The 19,502-nt window shown below is 38.6% G+C and overlaps 1 protein-coding gene across 1 annotated transcript in view; it reads left to right on the top strand.

The window, feature by feature from the left end:
- ITGA9 (integrin subunit alpha 9) overlaps positions 1-19,502 on the top strand; it is a 217,543-nt gene that overhangs the window by 169,038 nt on the left and 29,003 nt on the right. The window contains exons 23-24 of the mRNA XM_069859822.1: positions 2,111-2,218; positions 18,984-19,109. Coding sequence (XP_069715923.1) covers positions 2,111-2,218; positions 18,984-19,109 — 234 coding nt within the window. The remainder of the gene's footprint in view (positions 1-2,110; positions 2,219-18,983; positions 19,110-19,502) is intronic.

Here is a 19,502-nt window from a genome sequence, read left to right as displayed (position 1 = left end):
AGTTAGATTGGTTCTTGATGTAGCAAAACGTATGGATGATTTATTATAACAAACTCTTGTGATGTGGCCAAAATGAACTTATGTCACTGCTGTGACTGTACCTATTACAAGCACTTCAAATCCTTTCTGACCACTAGATGGAACTAGGGAATGATAAATCATGCAGAGGTAGGGGGATCATTTATTATGAAAAATAAGTCTTTTGCCTTTTCTCCCTTTTCTGTTCTGCTAGGCATGAATGCCACTCAGCTCATAATGAACAACACATGTTTGCCTCCGTGGACAGACTGTGGTCCAGAGCAATTAAGCCCACACTGTCATGCAGTGCCCTTAGCTATTTATTGAAAAGGAATGAAAGCAGGATTTCAAGACATTAAAGCTTTTGTGAATCAGGCTATTAATTATTGTGATCTTGATTTCATTCTTTAGGGTTTATAGGTCGCCCCCTGCCCCTGCTAGTTATTAGTTGAAAACAGATAAAGAACAGATGTACTGATGTTTTAACTAGATTAATATTGTCAATAAAACAAAGTGATAACAGGTAAGGAAGAGGGAATCTGTATATGGCAGAGCTGTCATTTGTCTTAACCCATTCTCTTGTCTCGTGCACACACTTACAAGTTGAAATATTAACAATTTTTTTTTTCCACGTAGAGCATTATACTGTAACAAGTCACAGATCTGCTTTCCAGTAACGTGAGAAGCCTCGTAACTGTGTATGACAGAGTGAAAGGGTAGTTTCATAATGGGCAAAACATGATTTGTATCACTGTTTGCATAATTTTTTTTTTATGATTTGCCGGCTATTTATTAAACTTCTCCAGATGGAGAAGTAATAGTTTCTTAACCAAGAGAAAAAGATGATTTACAAAAATATGGGGATTTATAGTGGTTTTTAAATGTGAAAGTCTGTACCATAGCCAATGTTAATAAGGAAACAGATCTATGCATCATTTGGGGGGGGCAATGTCTTTTCTGCATTATTCTTATATCTGATCTCAGTCATGTAATCAAGTTTTGTAAAATTTCTAACATGAAACATGTCTGTATTTTATGCAGCATTTGTCGTGCTCCACTGTGGTGGGATTTCTCCCTCTGCTTAGAGCCTCGGGACTTTTGCGAGGATTTGGCACTGTGAACCAATTTTCTTATCAGTCAGGCATTTCTTCAAATATAAACAGTGTTTGAAGAATGAAAACCTATTAATTGTAGTATTTTTACTTTACAAAGTTAACAGCTGATTGCTACATCTTTTGTCAGTACTGTCTCAATGCAGATAAATATTCTACTAGGCTTAATATTTTTGTGTATTTATGTACACATATATGTATTGTTAGAAAAAACAGGAAATTGTTTTCCTATTAAAAAAATGTAGTTTGGAATGAAAACTTATTTTCATTGAAATTTTTCCATGGATTGCTTCTTTTCAGCAAAAAGCCACAATTTTTGGCATTTCCACTGGATGTGTTTCAGTGGTGAACTGGAAATTCTTTGCGTTTTTGTTGAAAGTGTGGGAAGGGCGGATTGATACAAAGAAAAAGTTTTCCACTAAGAGTTTCATGTTAATTGGAAACCCTAGAACTTGAATGGAAGTTGTTCACGTACATTTCCCGGCAACTCACTCAGTAAAACCCGCAATACGGTAGTCGCAATCATCATTACTTCGGCTTCTGCTCCATAAGGAAAACATATGCAGAATGTAAGGCAGTGGTTACCAGATGGAAATGAGAATATCTACCGAGACAGCAATATTTCTTACAGTCTTCCGAATGGTGTTACCAAAACATTCAAAGAGTACTAGCAGCGTCTCTGTATATAAGGTAGAATTCTCATGTTATTTGTATTGACGTCTTGTAATTATCCTACAAAACTGTTTCTCACTTGATATATGAGCTGTGCCTAGAGGCTGTTAGGTAGGCTAAACATTTGAGTTCATCCTGATACCTATAAAAGAAGTCTTAGTCTGAAGGTACTGAAAAGCTTGCATAGTATTCAAATTTTTTCAAATTTACCTATACTCCTAGCTCTGGTTCTACAGTAGTTTTTCCTATTTATGATTTTATTTTTTTAAATTATTTTTTATACATTTATATGCGTCTGTGTCTTATAGGTTTACAATGCTGGACCAAGCACTCTGCCTGGAGCTTTTCTTGACATTTCATTTCCAAACCGCCTCTCTGCAACTGGAGCTGAAATATTTCATGTTCAGCAAATGATGGTGAGTACATTATGATGTGTTCTGAGGCCAGAGAGCCTCAGAGGCCAGATGACTGAACCAAAAAAAATTAGTCTAGCATAACTAGGTGAATCAGTTGCTTTTTAGACAATAAAAAAGGTTCTTTGTATCTGTGGCCAGATAGTCATAAGCAGCAGAGCCCCTCAACGTGCTGCCTGCTATCCCTCACCTAGAGCAAGCAGCTGATCGCGTGTTCCTGGTTTCCTATAATGCAGTGTAAAACTAGGTCAGGCTAATCCTGAAGGAAATGTGGAGAACACTTCCCTGAGTCACACCTCCAAAGAGGATTGTGTCTTAAACAGAGTCCTTCCTGATTAAGTGGTGTATGTAATATCAGCAGGATGTGTTACCGAACTGACTCACATTCCTTGTGGTTATCTGCAAAAATGCTAGCTAGATCTGAATACTTTATCAATATCTGTTTTTCTATAGTCCATGTTATAATTTGTTCTTTTGAGTGTTCTTTTAACAAAGTTAAGTAACAGAAAAATTTATTCTTTAAACACAATGTTTTTCAAAAGATGATTTTGTGTCAACTAGAAAGAAAATCAAAGTAAATTGTAGTAAAGGAGACACTTTCTTAGATTTCATTTCTAATATTTACTTATTACTTTGAAAGCTTTTGTTGAACCACTAAAATACCATCATTTGTACTGTGGTGGCTGAGAGAGGGAAACCTCAATACTGAGGTAAAGTTCTTGCTGGCATTCAGAGTCATCTGTCTTTATGGGATGGAACCAGCTCTCACAGTTACTTGAGAAGTAGTATTATACTTTCTTTGCTGTTAGCTGCTTTTCTAGCCTTTTAGCTGAAAACTATTAAGTGTTCCCTATATGCAGGCAACTGTGTCACTGAATCTATGTAAATATGGATACAATAAGATCTTTCTAAGCAGGTTTCCAAGATTAGTGCTGTTGAAATTTATTAGATAAATATATTACAGATGGGCTCAAAATTACTGAGAAACAGTTTTGAGTAATTGTATGAGGCACCAGTATTGTATAGACTGAGTCAATTCTCCAACTAGACTGAATTAATTCTCCAGTCTTATTCCATGGCATTGCATTTTAATTGTTTATTTTATCCAGCCTTATATGCAGAAGATCACCTTCCCTTTGACACAATGCCTATCAAAGGATCGTGACCCTTTTCCTTGTCCCTCCCCTGGTCTATGTGCTGCAGCAGAGGGTGTGTGTCTGTGTGTTTGCAATAGCAGCAGAGTCTCCTTAGTAGATTTTGTCTACCTGAATGTTAATGTGTTTTCTGAACTCAGTCATCCTGTATATTTCTATGTAGCCGCGAGGAATAGAAAGCTTAGCCCATCTAACTTAGGGTGTGATAAATTCCTTCTAGGCATTGCTTGTTTCTCTGTGTCAACTCTTCCAGAAGTTTGGGTAAATTGTCTTATATAAGATGCCTGTACTACACATTTAAATTAGTCGAGGTGTACATTACCCACCAATGGACAAGGGCTGTTTTCCAGGCGTAATTTGTCATCATTTCTACACACTACCCTAAGTTACACTGTGTAGGGTGGGATGGACTGTGTGATTTTCAACAGCTGTTAGAAAACCAAGGCAAAGCCCTTAAATCTTGTTGCTTAACTTGTTTTTCATTGCTTTTGTACCTTTGATGGCTTACCTAAAGGATGTCCACTGAGTGGTATGGCCTGGGCACTGTGCTAATAAATACTTGCAGAGTTTGCATAATTTTTGCCAACAATAGGTTGCATGTCACCTTGCATTATTTTATGTCTGTCTTCTACTTCGCAGTTTGTCTTTGTGGAGATGTCAAACTGCTGTTGCAAAACTTATTTCCATTGCAGGCTGAAAAGTGGTAGTAGGCAAGTATGATTTTACAGATGTCTGTGTGACACACTGATATACCTAGGGTCATTTTGACCACTGGTTTTGTGTCAGTAGGAGTCTAATGCATGACTTTTAGAACACATCTGACGTGTTAATAAAAGTTATCTAAGCAAATCCTGTCTGGGATGGTGATTATCCTTGCTTTATGGATAAAGAATTGAAACACCTAATGGTTTGCTGGAGGTCACATAGGAAATTGTGTCAGAGCCAGGCACTAAGCCCATTATCTCCCAGGTCTTACTATTGTGGCAGGAAATGCATCCTGCTCTCTTTTTTCCTGCCTGCCTCCCACTGGGTTTTTATTGACTGAAAAGGGAACTAAAATTGTGGAGCTTTTCATCTTTTCACAAATCAACTATACTTAAACAAACAAACAAACAAAGAAATACTAAACCCAGCAGATTGAAATGAACTTTGGAACTCTTAGAACAGCTGTTTCTCAAGAGCATTTTTGTTAGCATAGTCACTAATGTTTTCAAGCTTTTGCTTACTTTGAACTTCCTGGGATCTAGACCGCAATGAATGTGATAGTATCCTTTCAGATAGTGCAGGTGTTTCCATAATTATACCTTTATACCTATAATCCAGCCGTTCTAGGTGTCAGCATTGGCGGACCTTTAAGAATAGCTGTCATTAATACAGAGTATTAGGAATCATCATTTATCTGTAAGTGAAACTGTTTATACAGTTTATATTGCCTACAGCAACCTGAAAGGAGGTTGTAGAGAGGTAGGTGCAGGTGTTTTCTCCCAAGTCACAGGTGATAGCACAAGAAGGAATGGCCTCAAGCTGCACCAGCAAGGTTCATATTGGACATTAGGAAAAAAAAATTCACCAAAAGGGTCATCTGGAACTGTAACATCTGGCTGCCACGGGAGGTGGTTGAGTCACCATCACTAGAGGTACTTAAAAGGTGGGTAAATGAGGTACTTAAGGGTCTGGTTTAGTGGTACGGTTGGACTGGATGATCTCAGAGGTGTTTTCCAACCTGATGATTCTATGATTCTCTACGGCATTTGGATTCTGATGACATTATGATTTTGTTTTTTTTAAAGCTAATAATTCTATTGCCACTTCTTTGATGAACAGTGCAGTAGTGAAATTTAGGAGTGAAAATACATAGTAAAAGCACTGGAGTTTGTGTTCTTATATGCATACACTACACAAGTTAGAGCCAGGAGTTGATTCCTTCATATTGTGTTCACTGCTCTAGTCTTTCTGGTGCAAAAAATAATAAAGGGAAGAGAGTCACATATGGCCCACTGGAACGGTCTGTATCTCTGGGAGTTAATAGGAATTATTATCTTACTGCTCTTAGAGGAAATGACAGCCCTCATGCTTCCTCTGTTCCTGTTGCTCTATGGTTTTGGCTTTATTGCAGAAACCGCTTTAAGATTTTCTTCCAGAGAAATTCAGGTCACAGAGATGTTTTGACATTTGGAGTTCTGCTTTAGAGATTTTCAGGTGTTCTTCAAGGGGTCTTGGGAGTTTCTGCAGCACTTCTCCCAACAAGACCCCCAATATATAAAGGAAACAAATCAACAGTAAAAGCCAGAAGTGAAAGAACATGGATAATTGAAAGAAAACTAGAAGAAAAGCAACAACAAACCAGAGCACATGTGAACTTCCTCCCTATCAGAAATGTTAAGCCAAAAGGAAATGCTAGAAATTTTACAAGTAATTTTAACTAGGGAATATCATAATTGATGTTGATTTTATATAGTAGATACTCAAATTCTGCAGTAGTAAATAATGCTTTGGAAGCAGATAAGAAAAATAAGTACCTATTTGTTTTTCTTTATTTTCATAATTGCTTTCTTGCAGAGGTTACAAGCCAGATTAAAACCATAATAAATTAAATACCTCAGCTTGTTGGTAATGAGTTGTGATAGGAATACTACAGGTGATTACACAGAAGAGCTTTACCCACAGTACAGCAGAGTTAATGTTAACAGAAATGTATTTTCTCTACTTTTCAAGCCATTGATTGTCTATTCTTCCACAAAGGAAAGCAGTGCTCATTATACTTGTGTGTGTTTTGGTTTTGAAATGAAACTGTAATTTCCTTTGAGTATCCAGCTAATTTGGAGGGCAAAGGAAGCACTACTTGACTTGCCAATAGAGGAGTTGCTTTCTGGGGCATCCAAAAAGATTTTCACTATGGGAGTCCCTACCAAATTAACCATGATATTTCCTGAAGGTGTTGATAAATTAGCAATGTGTCTGGGATTACTCTGATGCTGGCTTTATGGAACTGGATCATATTGTTGTGTTCCTATGTGTTTTATTTCACTGTAGGTAGACACAATTATGAGGAGCAAGGGACTAACATTTGGAAACAGAGTTTATCTGTCTGAACTGGAAGCCACCCGCAGTGCAGGCAGATGATCCTCACCCGTCCTCTGGAGGGACCAAACACTGTAGGGCTGCCAAGTTGTTTAGACTCCAGTCAGACAATTGTCACCAGAATCAAAGATGAATGGTGTTAACCCAGAGCAAGCTCTGTGTGCACTTGTGGTTTTTTGAAGTCGCTATTGCTTTTTCTCTTGCAGAAATCTTGCAGGCCAGCACACTGAGGTTTTTTTTTTTTTTAAGAGCCTATTTCAGTGAATCAGTACAAAGGATATGAAGAGCTGTGTTGTTATCATTGCTGAAATAAGAATCTTGTCGGAAAGTGAGATGGACATATTGCAAGACAGTTTCTTCAAAGAGCTTGCTGTCTAGGCAATGAAATACAGGGGAACTTGGAGGAAGGAAGGAGAGAGAAGCATATCAACAACTAAGAAAAAGCACTTACTGGTCTTCACTGACAATACAGAAGTTATCTAGTCTCCCTGAGTTTCCCTAGGCATCTGAGCTGAGACTATGAGAATTATCTCCAGAGAGAAATAGAATGGGTTAAACCTCAGTCTTGTGAATCCTGCTTGCATTAACCTTGAGTGTGCTGGTTAGCTCAAGCCTCTGGTTTCTGGTCCAACATTCCCGTCACTTTTTGGTTCAGGAACAAAATAAAAAGTCCTTCTGTTGGGAGAACAAACAGAAGTCTTCCAGTTGTCCTGTTACATTTGGCATATTCACTTCACTCCTCTCCTTCTGAGTGATGAGACCTGGATTGTGCCTTTATGAAAACTGGGTATCAGTAAGATTTAAAAAAATAATGGAAAGTTGAATTAAGAATGAATTAACAGCGTGGAGGAGTTAAAGAGAATTCTTTTCCAAGTTGCTTTTTAAGCTAATGACTGCCTGAGTGCCTGACTGTTGAAAAGCTTGTTATCTTCAGTAAGGGAAATCATTGAAATAAACATTATTCTCTTCCTGTGAATGCTGAAACAGAAAAAAATAAAATGGAGTTGGTCCCAGAGCCACAAGTCTTCCTTGGATGATGACAGGTTACATTTTTAAGGCTGAGTTTGTGTAGCACTCATGTAATTTCTCTTCCTGGCATTTGCACAATGATGTCTGTAAAGAGCAGGAAGATGTTTAGGGGAAGAATTAAAGCTTGCTGTCTTGTTCCATGAAAGATCACAGGCTGCTTGAGGGTATTCTTCACTTACATAATGAAAAGCAAATATATTCAATTTTATAACTTTAGATGTATTTTCTGTTTATTATCTGTAGGTTGCTATCCTCCAGCAGTAGAATAAGTTGTTTTGATGACTGCACTGCTCATGTTTAAGACCATAAGCAAGGGAGGACTGTCAGAGCTCTTTAAAGTGCTGGTAGTGCATGAGTGCTCATTGCAACGTATGTTGGGATTGTCAGGCTCACTATTGCATACTCTACATACAGAGGCAAATCTATATATCACCATCATTATGTAGAAACCTTGTTTGTTGGCAGCCAGTTTAAAATTGTTTTGTTTCTGTCTTTTGAAGTTAACAGGTCTTGGCTCTGAGAACATACACATCCCAGCATGTGAAAATATAAATATTTGCTGCTGGTAGTTGATGTAGGATTTTTTTTTTCCCAGCTGCTGCTGGTTGCCACCCTTGATACAAGGTTTGTATAGGAACATTTTGGACTTACAGCAAGATTTTTTTTATCCTTTTCCATTAGCCATCACCCCTGCACTCTCTTCATCTCAGTGATTGCATGAACATGCTCACATACACATACTTTGGCAGCGTATTTAAAAGCATAGCTAGATTGCTGGAGGAAATTATTAATTCCAGGGAGTGTGTTGTCCAGAAACTTGCTGACCTTCCTGCCTCCTTCACTTTAATTGCTTCTTTAAATGACTGTTCCAAAACATTTTGCTTAGGCAGTTAGAGCGTTCCCCACCACCCTGGTCTAGAGCATCTCTGTGATAGCGACTGAATCTGGCTTTGCCTGGGAGCCCTGCCAATTGCAGGAGAAACTGGTGCATCCACCCTGTCCCAGGGTAGCTGGGAGGGGAGTCAGGACCATACATTATGGTCCAGCATGGTAGAGTTGCCTCTCAGCATGGAAAATGGGACCCCAAAGCAGCTCAGAAAAAATCTTATGCACATCTTCCTAATGTCAGCATGATAAACTGAAGATCTTTCAGTGAAAAGGAGCTTAGCTCTCAGTTATGATTTTGTTGCTATACAGGAAAGGATGCCTGGCCATAAAATTATTTCCTGAGTTAGGACCTTAAAATAAATCCAAAGTGGAAAAAAAATCATGACATTTTTGCTTTACAGGAACCATCTGAATCACTATACAAAAGCCATGCCTTGGTTAGAGTTCTCTGCATTTACAGTGCTTGAAAATGATCTTTTCATGCATTGCTGGATATTGCCTTCAGGATACATCAAGACTGCTTAACATAGCAGAAAGTTTTTGATGACTTCCTAGTTTGGATTTTTAAGTGAAACCAGATTTGGATAAATTTTGTGACATTTTCTATTTCTTTTATGCAAATCTTCTAGCAATAAGAGTGCTGTAGTATTTGCATAAGCAGCAATTTTTTCTTTTTTTTGTGAATGTTGCATAAAAAGAGTGTTCATGGAAAGCACGTTTTGAATGTACAAAGTGTCTTTAAAGAAAGGCTGGTACTACAGAGATCAGGGCCATCAAAACATGGATGGAAATGCATTGTGATCTACATAATAAATCAGACGATGGCAACATTTGACATGTTCATTTGTGGCCTGCTCACAATTAGATTCTAAACTAAAGAAGTGAGATTTGTCATATTACTTAGTTATTGAAATCTTCCAACACACTCTCCCCCAAAATTCATGACCTGTCAATATAATGTGGCAGTCTGATTAATATTTTGTGTCAACTGAAAGTGTTGCTGCTTTGTGAACTACCCAGAATTCCTATCTTCTTATCTGAATATGTGAAATTCCAGTTTTGAAAAAGATGACTGATTTTCTTTTTTATAAAAATGAATTTCAGATAAAGAAAGAAGTCTTATGAAATGAATTGGATGCACACATTAACTCTTATCAGATTCATGAAGGAAGCAGAAGCTTTGGTAGATGCCACAGTAATTAGGAGTTTTGCTGAGGTGTAGAAACAAATATGCAGTAGACATTTTGTAAGCTTTCCAGGCAGAGAATTCCCTGGTGAAGGAACTACTGAATGAGAAAAGAATCACTGATATTTTTTTCCATTTTTTATTTTACTTTTTTTTATTATTTTATTGGGATTTTTTAATCTTATTTTTGTTATATTTTTATAAGAAGTGTAAATATTACATCCTTTCACCATTTTCCCATTTGTGAAGCTGTTCTTGCCAAAAACAGTGAAGAAGGAAATGCAGAAAAGAGCTGATTGATCAATTCTCTTAACATACGCACCTCTTTTAAATGCTGATTCATAACCTACCCTCTTTCTTTTATAAATACATACAAGATTTGTGAATTAAATATAAATTCAGAAACTAAGAAAGGAAAACTTATAAACAGTGGTATTTGTGTGTATAAACTCTATCTGCCATTTGATGGAAGATGGGTTTACCTGCCTGTTTATTTGTCAAAGTGGAAATAAGCATCTTCTGTGGATTTATGTCTTGACTTCCAAAGCATTCCAGTCCTGTGCAGGGTACTGGATACTATCAAAAGTATCAATAAACTGTTCCTTGTGGGAATGAAAATTCTGAGATTGTCCTGGAAACAAAGGGCTTCTGCCTAACTTAAAATACTCTACAACTCCACCACCTCCCAGGAGGGTTTTTTTCTAATGAAGATGGCTCACTTAATCTCTCTCTCATTTAGTGTCTACAATAAATAGGCAAAATAGTCCACTTGGAGGTCATACTTTCTCTCCACTGCCTCTAAAGAGAGCTTAGAGCTGATCTTGCATACCTTTCTGATAAACTGAGATACCTGCTTCAGTGAAACATCTCAGCTGAGTTAGAACCAGAGAATCATAGAATAGTTTGCATTGGAAAGGACCTTAAAGGTTATCTAGTTCCTACCTCCCTGCCATGGGCAGGGGCGCCTCCTACTAGACCAGGGTGCTTAAGGCCCCCTCCAACCTGACCTTGAACACTTCCAGGGAGGGGGCATCCACAGCTTCCCTGGGCACCCTGTTCCAGTGTCTCACCAGAAGCTCAACCTGAGTTGTTTGAGGCTTACAGGGAATGTATTTATCTTCACAATCTCCAGAACTTTTCATCCTAACATCAATATGGGCCATGAGGAAAGTCCAACAATTAAAGAAAAACTGTGGTCTTATTTTGTTTTGTGCACAAGGAAGTGCTGTAGAAGGGGATGTGCTGGAGACAGATAGAACCTCTCCAAAGGAGCACTGAACTCCAGGTTATTTCAGGGGCTTTTTAAATAGAGACATATCTTGAGATATATTTGCTGCCTCGTGTGTTGATTAAGCATTTCATGATTCATTATAGGGTGAGGAAATGTACCCGTCAGTGACTCTGTCTTAGATTTCAACTATTAAAGTCTAATATATAAGAAGCACATGAATGTTAGAGATAAACTGCTTTCCATGTAGGATCGTATAAGTAGTTGGTCTTTCTTGTGTGCAGGAGACAGTGCCCTCTGTCTAGGGAAGAAGCCACTGTTATGTAAGTCAGGAACTTTAAATCAGAAGATCTTTGCATTTCTTATTGAACTGGGTAGGCAGCAAAAGTTCCTAAGAGTAGTACCTCTGGGAATTGCTGCTAAATATGTACAAAGTGATTGCAGGACCCAGACCAGGCAGCTGTTGGAGGATTATGCTCATCAAACCTGGTGAACAGTTATTTAATTAATCTGCAGTATTAAGTGCATCATTAAAACATCCACAGGCATTGCAATCAAGTTAGCACAGGTTTATACCAAATGTGCATCTAGTCTTCTCCTTCCGGCTGGAGGAGCCAGAACCGGAGTTATGGTGGGATACTCCTCTATATTGATTTAATGATTTGGCATCTCCACTTTGCAGTTTAAATCTGGCCTTTCCTCATGGCTGTGTAACTTTACCTACTGGATCTGTGGAGTACTGTTTTTTTCCTAACAGCATTGCTATTTTTAGTCAAAACATTTCAAGAGTTGTATAAAATGGGTTAATTTTAGAAATTACTTTCTGTTGTTTCAGTGGCTGTATAATTTATGGCCAGAATCAACAAAACTGCTCTGATTCAAGCATGTTTCATTATCTGTGAATATTAAACACTTTTGGCATATGGAGCAAGTACTCAGATAACATATTTACATAACTTATTTATCTACTGTTGAAAGTCACAGGGTCACTCTGTCTGGAATTTCTTATCAGTATCTTTTTTTTTTCTCAGTTTATGTGACATTAAATTAACCATACCTATCAATTCATCTCTGTTCACCTACTAAAGAATGACTCAGTATCTTTGAATCAGGACACATGTATGCTTTTGTTTCCTAATATTGGGGTGGATGTGCTATGGTTAGCAACAAAGACAAACAAAAGTGGATCTGTTATTTATTATCCAGTCTGCAAACTTGAACCACTGATTATACATGTGTACATAAATAAAACAGTAAAAAAAAAACCAAAACACAAAACCAAACTAATAAGAAAGGAGGAATATGTAAAAACTATCTGGCAGCAATTTCAAGGCTGCAGCCAAACTGTCCTTTGGAGCCAGCATACCCCAGGGCTGATGAGAAAGGCATCCATTTCAGAGTTGAACAATGTTAACAATTGGAAAAAACCCAAACAACCTGCATTCAAACCTTGAGTGTGTCTCCTGAAGATAATTTTTTTCCAAATATATTGTGTATCATGATGTTTTCCTTGAACTTGCCGCCCCCCCCCACCTTTTCCATGTTCAGACATGGGTTTGGTTCTATCACAGGCACTCAAGGCTGGATTCCATCTTCATGCTTATTTGTGTCAGCATAATACTGCTGGCTTCCAGGCTTTCGCTAATAACTGGTGATGATTTAGCTCAAGAGGGGAATCAGGCTTACTGGAAGAGCCTGGAAACTTTAATATCATAATGAATTCCTTTGCATTAGTGGGAGTTGAGTGTTGTCTGTGAGGAATGAGCTTAAGATATACATTTACTTGCCTGTTTATGTTGTGAAGTGCCAGTCATTAAATAAAGGATTAGCCCTCATCTTCTTATATGCAGCATTGCAGCAAGGAGATTGTACTTAATGCTTTGTTGGAAGCAACAGCTAGTTCCCTCTTGTTTTTCAGTCTCATTCTTCCAAGACAGTCATATTGCATGCACATGCTTAACTCAATACCAACTGCTGACTTCCCTGTGCTTGATCCTCAGCTGACCTTCCCAGCCTCCTGTTTGGAAATTGTATTCCATGTTCCTCTCCCAGGTTGGCAATTTGTTCATGAAAAAATTAAGGTCTTAACTTTGATGCATGTTAAAAAGACTGAGGTAACATTTAGAAAGGGCCACCAGCTTTCAGTCTGTTTATGAATTTTGTGTTACAGGCAGTGCAGCATGAACCCTTAAAATCGCAGAATTACTAAGTTGGAGAAGACCCACAGGATCATCGAGTCCAACCATTCCTATCAAACACTAAACCATGCCCCTTAGCACCTCGTCCACCCGTCTTTTAAATACCACCAGGGATGGCGACTCAACCACCTCCCTGGGCAGCCTGTTCCAGTTTCCAGTGACCCTTTCTGTGAAGAATTTTTTCCTAATGTCCAACCTGAACCTACCCTGGCAGAGCTTGAAGCCATTCCCTCTTGTCCTGTCCCCTGTCACTTGGGAGAAGAGGCCAGCTCCCTCCTCTCTACAACCTCTTTTCAGGTAGTGTTAGAGAGCAATAAGGTCTCCCCTCAGCCTCCTCTTCTCCAGGCTAAACAACCCCAGCTCTCTCAGCTGTTCCTCATAAGGCCTGTTCTCCAGCCCCTTCACCAGCTTTGTTGCTCTTCTCTGGACTTGCTCCAGAGCCTCAACATCCTTCTTGTGGTGAGGGGCCCAGAACTGAACACAGTATTCGAGGAGCGGTCTCACCAGTGCCGAGTACAGAGGGAGAATAACCTCCCTGGACCTAATGATCACACTATTTCTGATGCCATTGCCAAGATGCCATTGGCATCAAATGTTTGCTTACAATACTCAGCATTTTCTTAAAGGCCTCAAAGGCTTGATAGAAGCCATTTTCTGAGAGTGGCTGTAGGTGAGCAGAAATGGTGTTAGGAGTACCCTGAAGGTGGAGGACAGAGCTGATAGCAGAAGTGGAATGTGCTAAGTCAACAGGCATGTTATTTCTCCTAGAAACTCCAACCCACTTCCCTACGTGTGCATGGAAATTCAGAGGGAATGATCCCTGTGTATGTAATAAATCCAACATGCTGTTCCTATCCAGCCCTATTAAATATCCTGCTGTTTTTTAAGTTTTAATGTGTTTTGATGGTACATGGTATGTTTTACATAAAACTCTTTCACTCTGAAGTGTCCTCCTACTACTTTTTCTTAAGGATGATGTAGTCTGATATGGTTAAAAATCATTGCTACTTTATGGGTTTGCCTCTACTCTCTAAGACTTTTCAAATATTCAGAGTCCACTAAAGTAATCCTGTGGGAATTTTTCTTGTTGCAGATACAGCATTTTTAAAGCATGAAGTAATGCACATGCTTCCTGCAGCGGTTACGTCTTGTCTATAAGACACTTAGTGGTTTGTACTGATGACAAGAAGTTGGCAGAATAGCTTATTGTATAGGCTCTCCTATATAAATGTCTCTCAAGCATGTGTATGGGCTCTTTAATGGGGCAACAACTTTCAGTAAATTAGCAAAGCTAGAGACTAACTTTTCTCTGAAAGTGTGGCCATTTATGTGTGGGGTAGGATGGGAGGAATAAGGGATATTCTGCTTTTCTGCATGATGATAGGTTAGCAATAATATTAGCCGTTGCAGATTTATGGTAACCTTTAGAGGCCCATTATGCAAGATGCCATTTGCAGACTGTAGTACAAATGTTCTGGCTTATCTCTCTTCATGTTTTTGCATGTTGCATATATATGCACACATGTTGAATACAGTAGGAGAATACGTGTGTATATATATGTGTGTGTATGTATATATGTTCCTGAGTAGGTAATGATTTTCAGTCTCTTAGATTTTGGATGTCCAGCTAAAATTCTCTAAAAGGTGGTGATTTTTTTAAGTGTCAGATGGCCACCTTCTGAAAACAGGTCTGAGACATCCAGCAATAACATCTCCCTCTTGAAAACTGTAAATGACTGTTCTGCCATGCGGCAGTGTTCAAAATGTAGGTGAGATCTGAATGCAGGCTGTGCTGTTTCAGTCACTCTGATATTCTGTCATGTTTCCCTTTACCTTGAGGCTGAGCAGTATGACAGAAGTGCCTTTGAACTTCAGATAAAACTAGAAAATAATATGCATGACCTGTTCATGTTAGGTGTTTGCAGCCTCTGACAACATGTTCCTAGAGAGTGGGAACAGCCATACACAAGTAGAACCTTGTTGAAAAGAGACCATTGCTATTCAAAATTTGTGTAAGAAAATTTTACTTTTGTTTTTGATGTATGTTTGCCTCATAAGAAAGGTAAAGATACTATTCAAGCTGGTCAAAACATACTTCATTCTAACTAGAACAATGACAACTGCTAATAAATGCAGCAAGTTATAAAATCTCTGTGGGAAAGTTTTTCAAAAATGTTTGGGTTTCCATCGCAATATTTTTTTCAGTTTAGAACTGAAAATTACGGATTTGGAAGTTTTTTTGACAGTTTAGAATTAAAAATCTGAAAATTTCTTCGCTAAAGAAATGTGGGGTTTTTTAATTGGGAAAATTTGCCAGGAGTTGAAGGCTCAGATCAGTAATACATATTTTGTGTTACAAAAATCTCATGCTGTTACATTGGAAAAACTGATGTGGTATATAGAGAAGAAAAAGTAGGAAATAATTTAAGACCCTTCTAATTATTTTTATGCCCTTTTTATTTGCAATATAAAGCTTTTCAGTGAAATCTGCTAGACCAGATAAAAAGCAAGTAACATCACTTCTATTAATGGAGGGATTTTACATAGTCAAGACTGTAGCTTTTTTGTTCCAGAATGGTTTGCTTATTTAGAAATATAATCATTCTGGTACATAACACACAATTTCAGTTCTAGGGGTCTTACTTATAGGAATTAATGTAATATCCACAGTTGTGTGAAAAAAATGAAGACTTGTTCTTAGCAAGCATCGATAATGTGTATTTTGCATACCTTTGGAGTCATCGCCCTTCGCAGAAGTTCTGCTAGGCTGAGGACCAAAGTGTGCCTTAGAGTGCTTATTTACTAGCATCTTAGTTCAGTCCAGAAGTGAGCTTTTAAAGCAGAATCCCCAGCCCTCATGCTCAGGGATCTGTAGTTCACAACACAGAGTGCACAAACTAGATTCCTTTTGAGGCAAAAGAAACACAAAGGAGCCCTCAAAGAGTGCACTTAACACTTTTTTGTGGCAGCAGCCCATCCAGGCCACAGGACCAGACTCAGAACAAGTTAGAAAATTATGTAATATGAACATCAGCTGGTAAGGATTCCATACATTTAGCATGGTTAATCTTTCTGGCCTACTTAATGTTCTAACATAGACTTTATCTACATCTGTCTGGGTACAGCTTTCAGGTACACTTCCAGTACAGGAGATTTAACTGTATTTCCAGTGCACCAGACTGCAAATGATTTTATGCAGGACTTAAAACAGGTAAGTACCTCTGGAAAAGAAACATCCTTCCGCAGAGACAGGAAGTTCTTCCCTAGGAGACTACAGAGTGGCTCTGGTTTGGTACATCTCTCAGGACAGGTTTTTTATTTCCCCAGCTGCAGTCTTAATGTAGTATTTAAGAGAGATTCCCTTCTGTCCCTGTTCCCACTGCCTCAGTTTTAGTGTTTGTTTGTTAGGAGCTGGACATTGATTTTGCTTTGTGACTTCTATATAGTCCTTGTGCTGAGTGCGAAGAGAACACCCATCTCTTTCCATATTCCCTGCTCTGCTCTGAATCACCTCCCCAACTGTTGCAGTTTCTTTGAGATATTAGATCCTAGTTTCTGGGAAGGCCACTTTGGGAGTAGTCCTTCTCTGTTCGTAGGCTGCTGTGACCATGTGAAACTTCTGAAAAGCTATAGTATGTCATATACCTAGAAACTCCAAGACTTTGTCAAAAAGCCTGGCTATCTACTCCATTTCAAAGACTTGTACGGTTCTTTTGTCTGTAAGTGCTAAGTATTTGCTCATTTAAAGCCCTTGAAAACTCTTCCACAAATTTTCTTCTCTGTGTATCAGATTATGAGGTTAGTCACAAGAAGAAAACCAGGTGGCTGGGGTAGCACCATGTTTGAACAAGGAGAGGCTCACGCATGAGGCCAAGTCCTGGTCTGTATGTCAGAGATGCAGTTCAGTCTCAGCATAATGCAGGCAGGAGCTTTGTGCTGAGATTTTGTTTTGTTTCAACAGATTGATATACTACAGCGGTCTTTTTCACTGAAATCAAAATTTAAGGTTACTATTCTTCTGACTGGTTGATTGAACCTTCCCTTTATGCATGTAAAATTTGAGGAAAATAAGAGATAACGTGGAATATACACGGCAGCCACCCTAACAGAAAAAAAACCGAACAAACAACTGTGGCCAGTCCTTTAGAAAGGATAGATTTCTTTCAGCTTGATCCAAGGGGTTTTGTTGCTTTTTTCCTGATTCTGTGGCTCTACTGTTTCTAAGAGTGCTTAAAGAAACCCACTGCTTCTCAACCACCTCTCATCCTTTCCTGCCCACTAGATATCAGCATACAGTGATTAATCACAGATGCACAGAGGAATACAACCTAATTTCTGCCTGGTTGAATTCCCCCAAATTCTGCAAGCCAAGTAGCAGTGTCTGCCTTCTCTTTCTAGGAGTGGCATCTGCCCTTGGCTACTAAAACAGGCTGTAGGTGACCTGCTGGTCTGTTCCAAAGAAGCACAGGTTATAGGAGAGGCGCAGTCCTTGTAACTGTCCCTCCTAATAGAGACCAACACTGAATTTAGTAGTCGCCATGTGTAGAATTGCCACATAACTGGCAGAGAGGAAAGTGTATTTCCAAATTCAGATATCATCTTCTGGAGTGCCTTTCTCTGTTTCATCTAAAGTGTTTTTAAAAGGATGAGATGTAGCCAAGCTTTGGTTTTAGCAAAGGCAATTATTTAGAGACGAAAGGATCAAATTTATGTTGCTTTGTGCCAGATAATTCATTTTAGACTTGTGAGATATTTCTGTTTTGATTTGTTCTTAAACTGTGTTTGCATGGGACATAAAGCAGGACTATTCAAAGAGTGTGCCAAAAGCTGGAATAGTGCAGAAGCTCGTACTGTCCTTTCTGTATCTCTTGCATGAATCAATTGACAGCTTTCCAAGTGACTGGTAGCTCAAACTGTCAGGAAGGAAGAGCAGGTAGTGAACAGACTTTGTCTTTACTATTCTAGATTTCTGGTTGATCTGGATCTAGTTGCCATGTGAAAGTTTGAAGAAAATAAATGTCAGTGTGCATTGTGAGTCTCTTACACACAATAAATAATAAAAACTCATTCCAGGTGATCTGGACAAATGGAGCGTATCATAGTCCTAATTTTTAATTGATCCTAAGGAAACTATAAACTGTGGGTAGTTACTTGTGCCTGTATATGTTGGAAATGTAAGGACAGATATGTAAAGACAGGATTGAATATGTACTTCATATAACAGGTTATGAAGAGCTTTTCGACTGGAAAATAGCATTTAGGATCTATATAGGCCTTTGGGTTTTGATTGATTTTTAAGTAATACTTTGGCTAACTCAGCTAAAAAGTGTTAATGCAGAATCAGTCTCAGAGCATGCAGTAATTTCATATCTATAACAATTCTTTCTCCCTTTTTCAAGGATTTCTGCTTTGATTAAGGTACAAGTTTTCATCCTCTTAAAGTGGAGGATGTCACTTGGTGGTTTGTGGGAAAATCTCCCTCTCACTGTTACAGATTTTAAGGAAGGTGGCAGAAGGAATTTGTTGATACTTTATTGTCATAGTTTGTATTAGATGCTAATAGATTTTCTTCAGTGAATATTCATAAGCTGCAAAAAGTAAGAAGGGCTTTCTAGTGTAAGATTATCTTGACTGAAGATCACTTTATCAAACCTTGGTACCTTTAACTTGCTTAAAGCATCTGCTTTTCTGGACAGGATTTTACTCTTCTGTCTGTGTCTCCACATATGTCAAACGCAGCCACCAACATCTGAGCTAGATTAGATATATTCATATCCTATCCAGTCAAGAGAGACAAGCATTTCCAGGGCATGGTTCCTCTGAATTATTTTAGATCTTTTTCCTTAGGATTATTTGATTCCTGAAGCACTTATTTCTCTCTTTTGACTCTTAATAGGAGTCTAGACATCCAGTTCAGCTCTAGTTATCTTTTATGGATAGGCTAATTCCACTTTCTTTTTATTTTAATTCAGAATAATAATTGTGATTATAATTGTGCTTGCAGGTTAGTCAGGACAAAGGAAGATGTTCGTTTCACAGAAACCCCATCCCATGTGTTGTTCCTCAAGAGAATGAAAATATTTTCCACACAATATTTGCTTTTTTCACAAAGTCTGGAAGAAAAGTATTGGTAAGAAAGTCCACCTATGACAAATTTAAACATACGGAGTATCTTAAAAAAGATTTTGCGTGGCTTGGCATGAAGAGCTCAAGCAGATAATTGGTTATAAAGCAACTGTTTGGTGCAGATAGACTGATACTGAGGTTGTTGGGATGTTTAGTGATTTTAATTATCCAGATTTTAAATGGATATAGGAAGTTTCTGGAAGTGCAGTGGGGAGGGAGTTACCTGACATGGCACTATGCGCTCAGTGACCAGAGCCCTCACTCCCGTATTTTGCCTAAGGCATGTGGGGCAGTGGAGCTTGGTGCCTGCCCTGTGCAGAGGGCTAATGTGCAGCGGTGGCCTAGCCCGTGGCACTCCCGTGGCTCAGTAGCTCTGCAGAGGGCTAAATTTCACCTG

Source organism: Phaenicophaeus curvirostris, chromosome 6 (genome assembly GCF_032191515.1).
Source record: "Phaenicophaeus curvirostris isolate KB17595 chromosome 6, BPBGC_Pcur_1.0, whole genome shotgun sequence".
NCBI lineage: Eukaryota > Metazoa > Chordata > Aves > Cuculiformes > Cuculidae > Phaenicophaeus > Phaenicophaeus curvirostris.
Note: the sequence above shows the minus strand (reverse complement) of the source record. Positions and strands in the feature narration are given on the sequence as shown.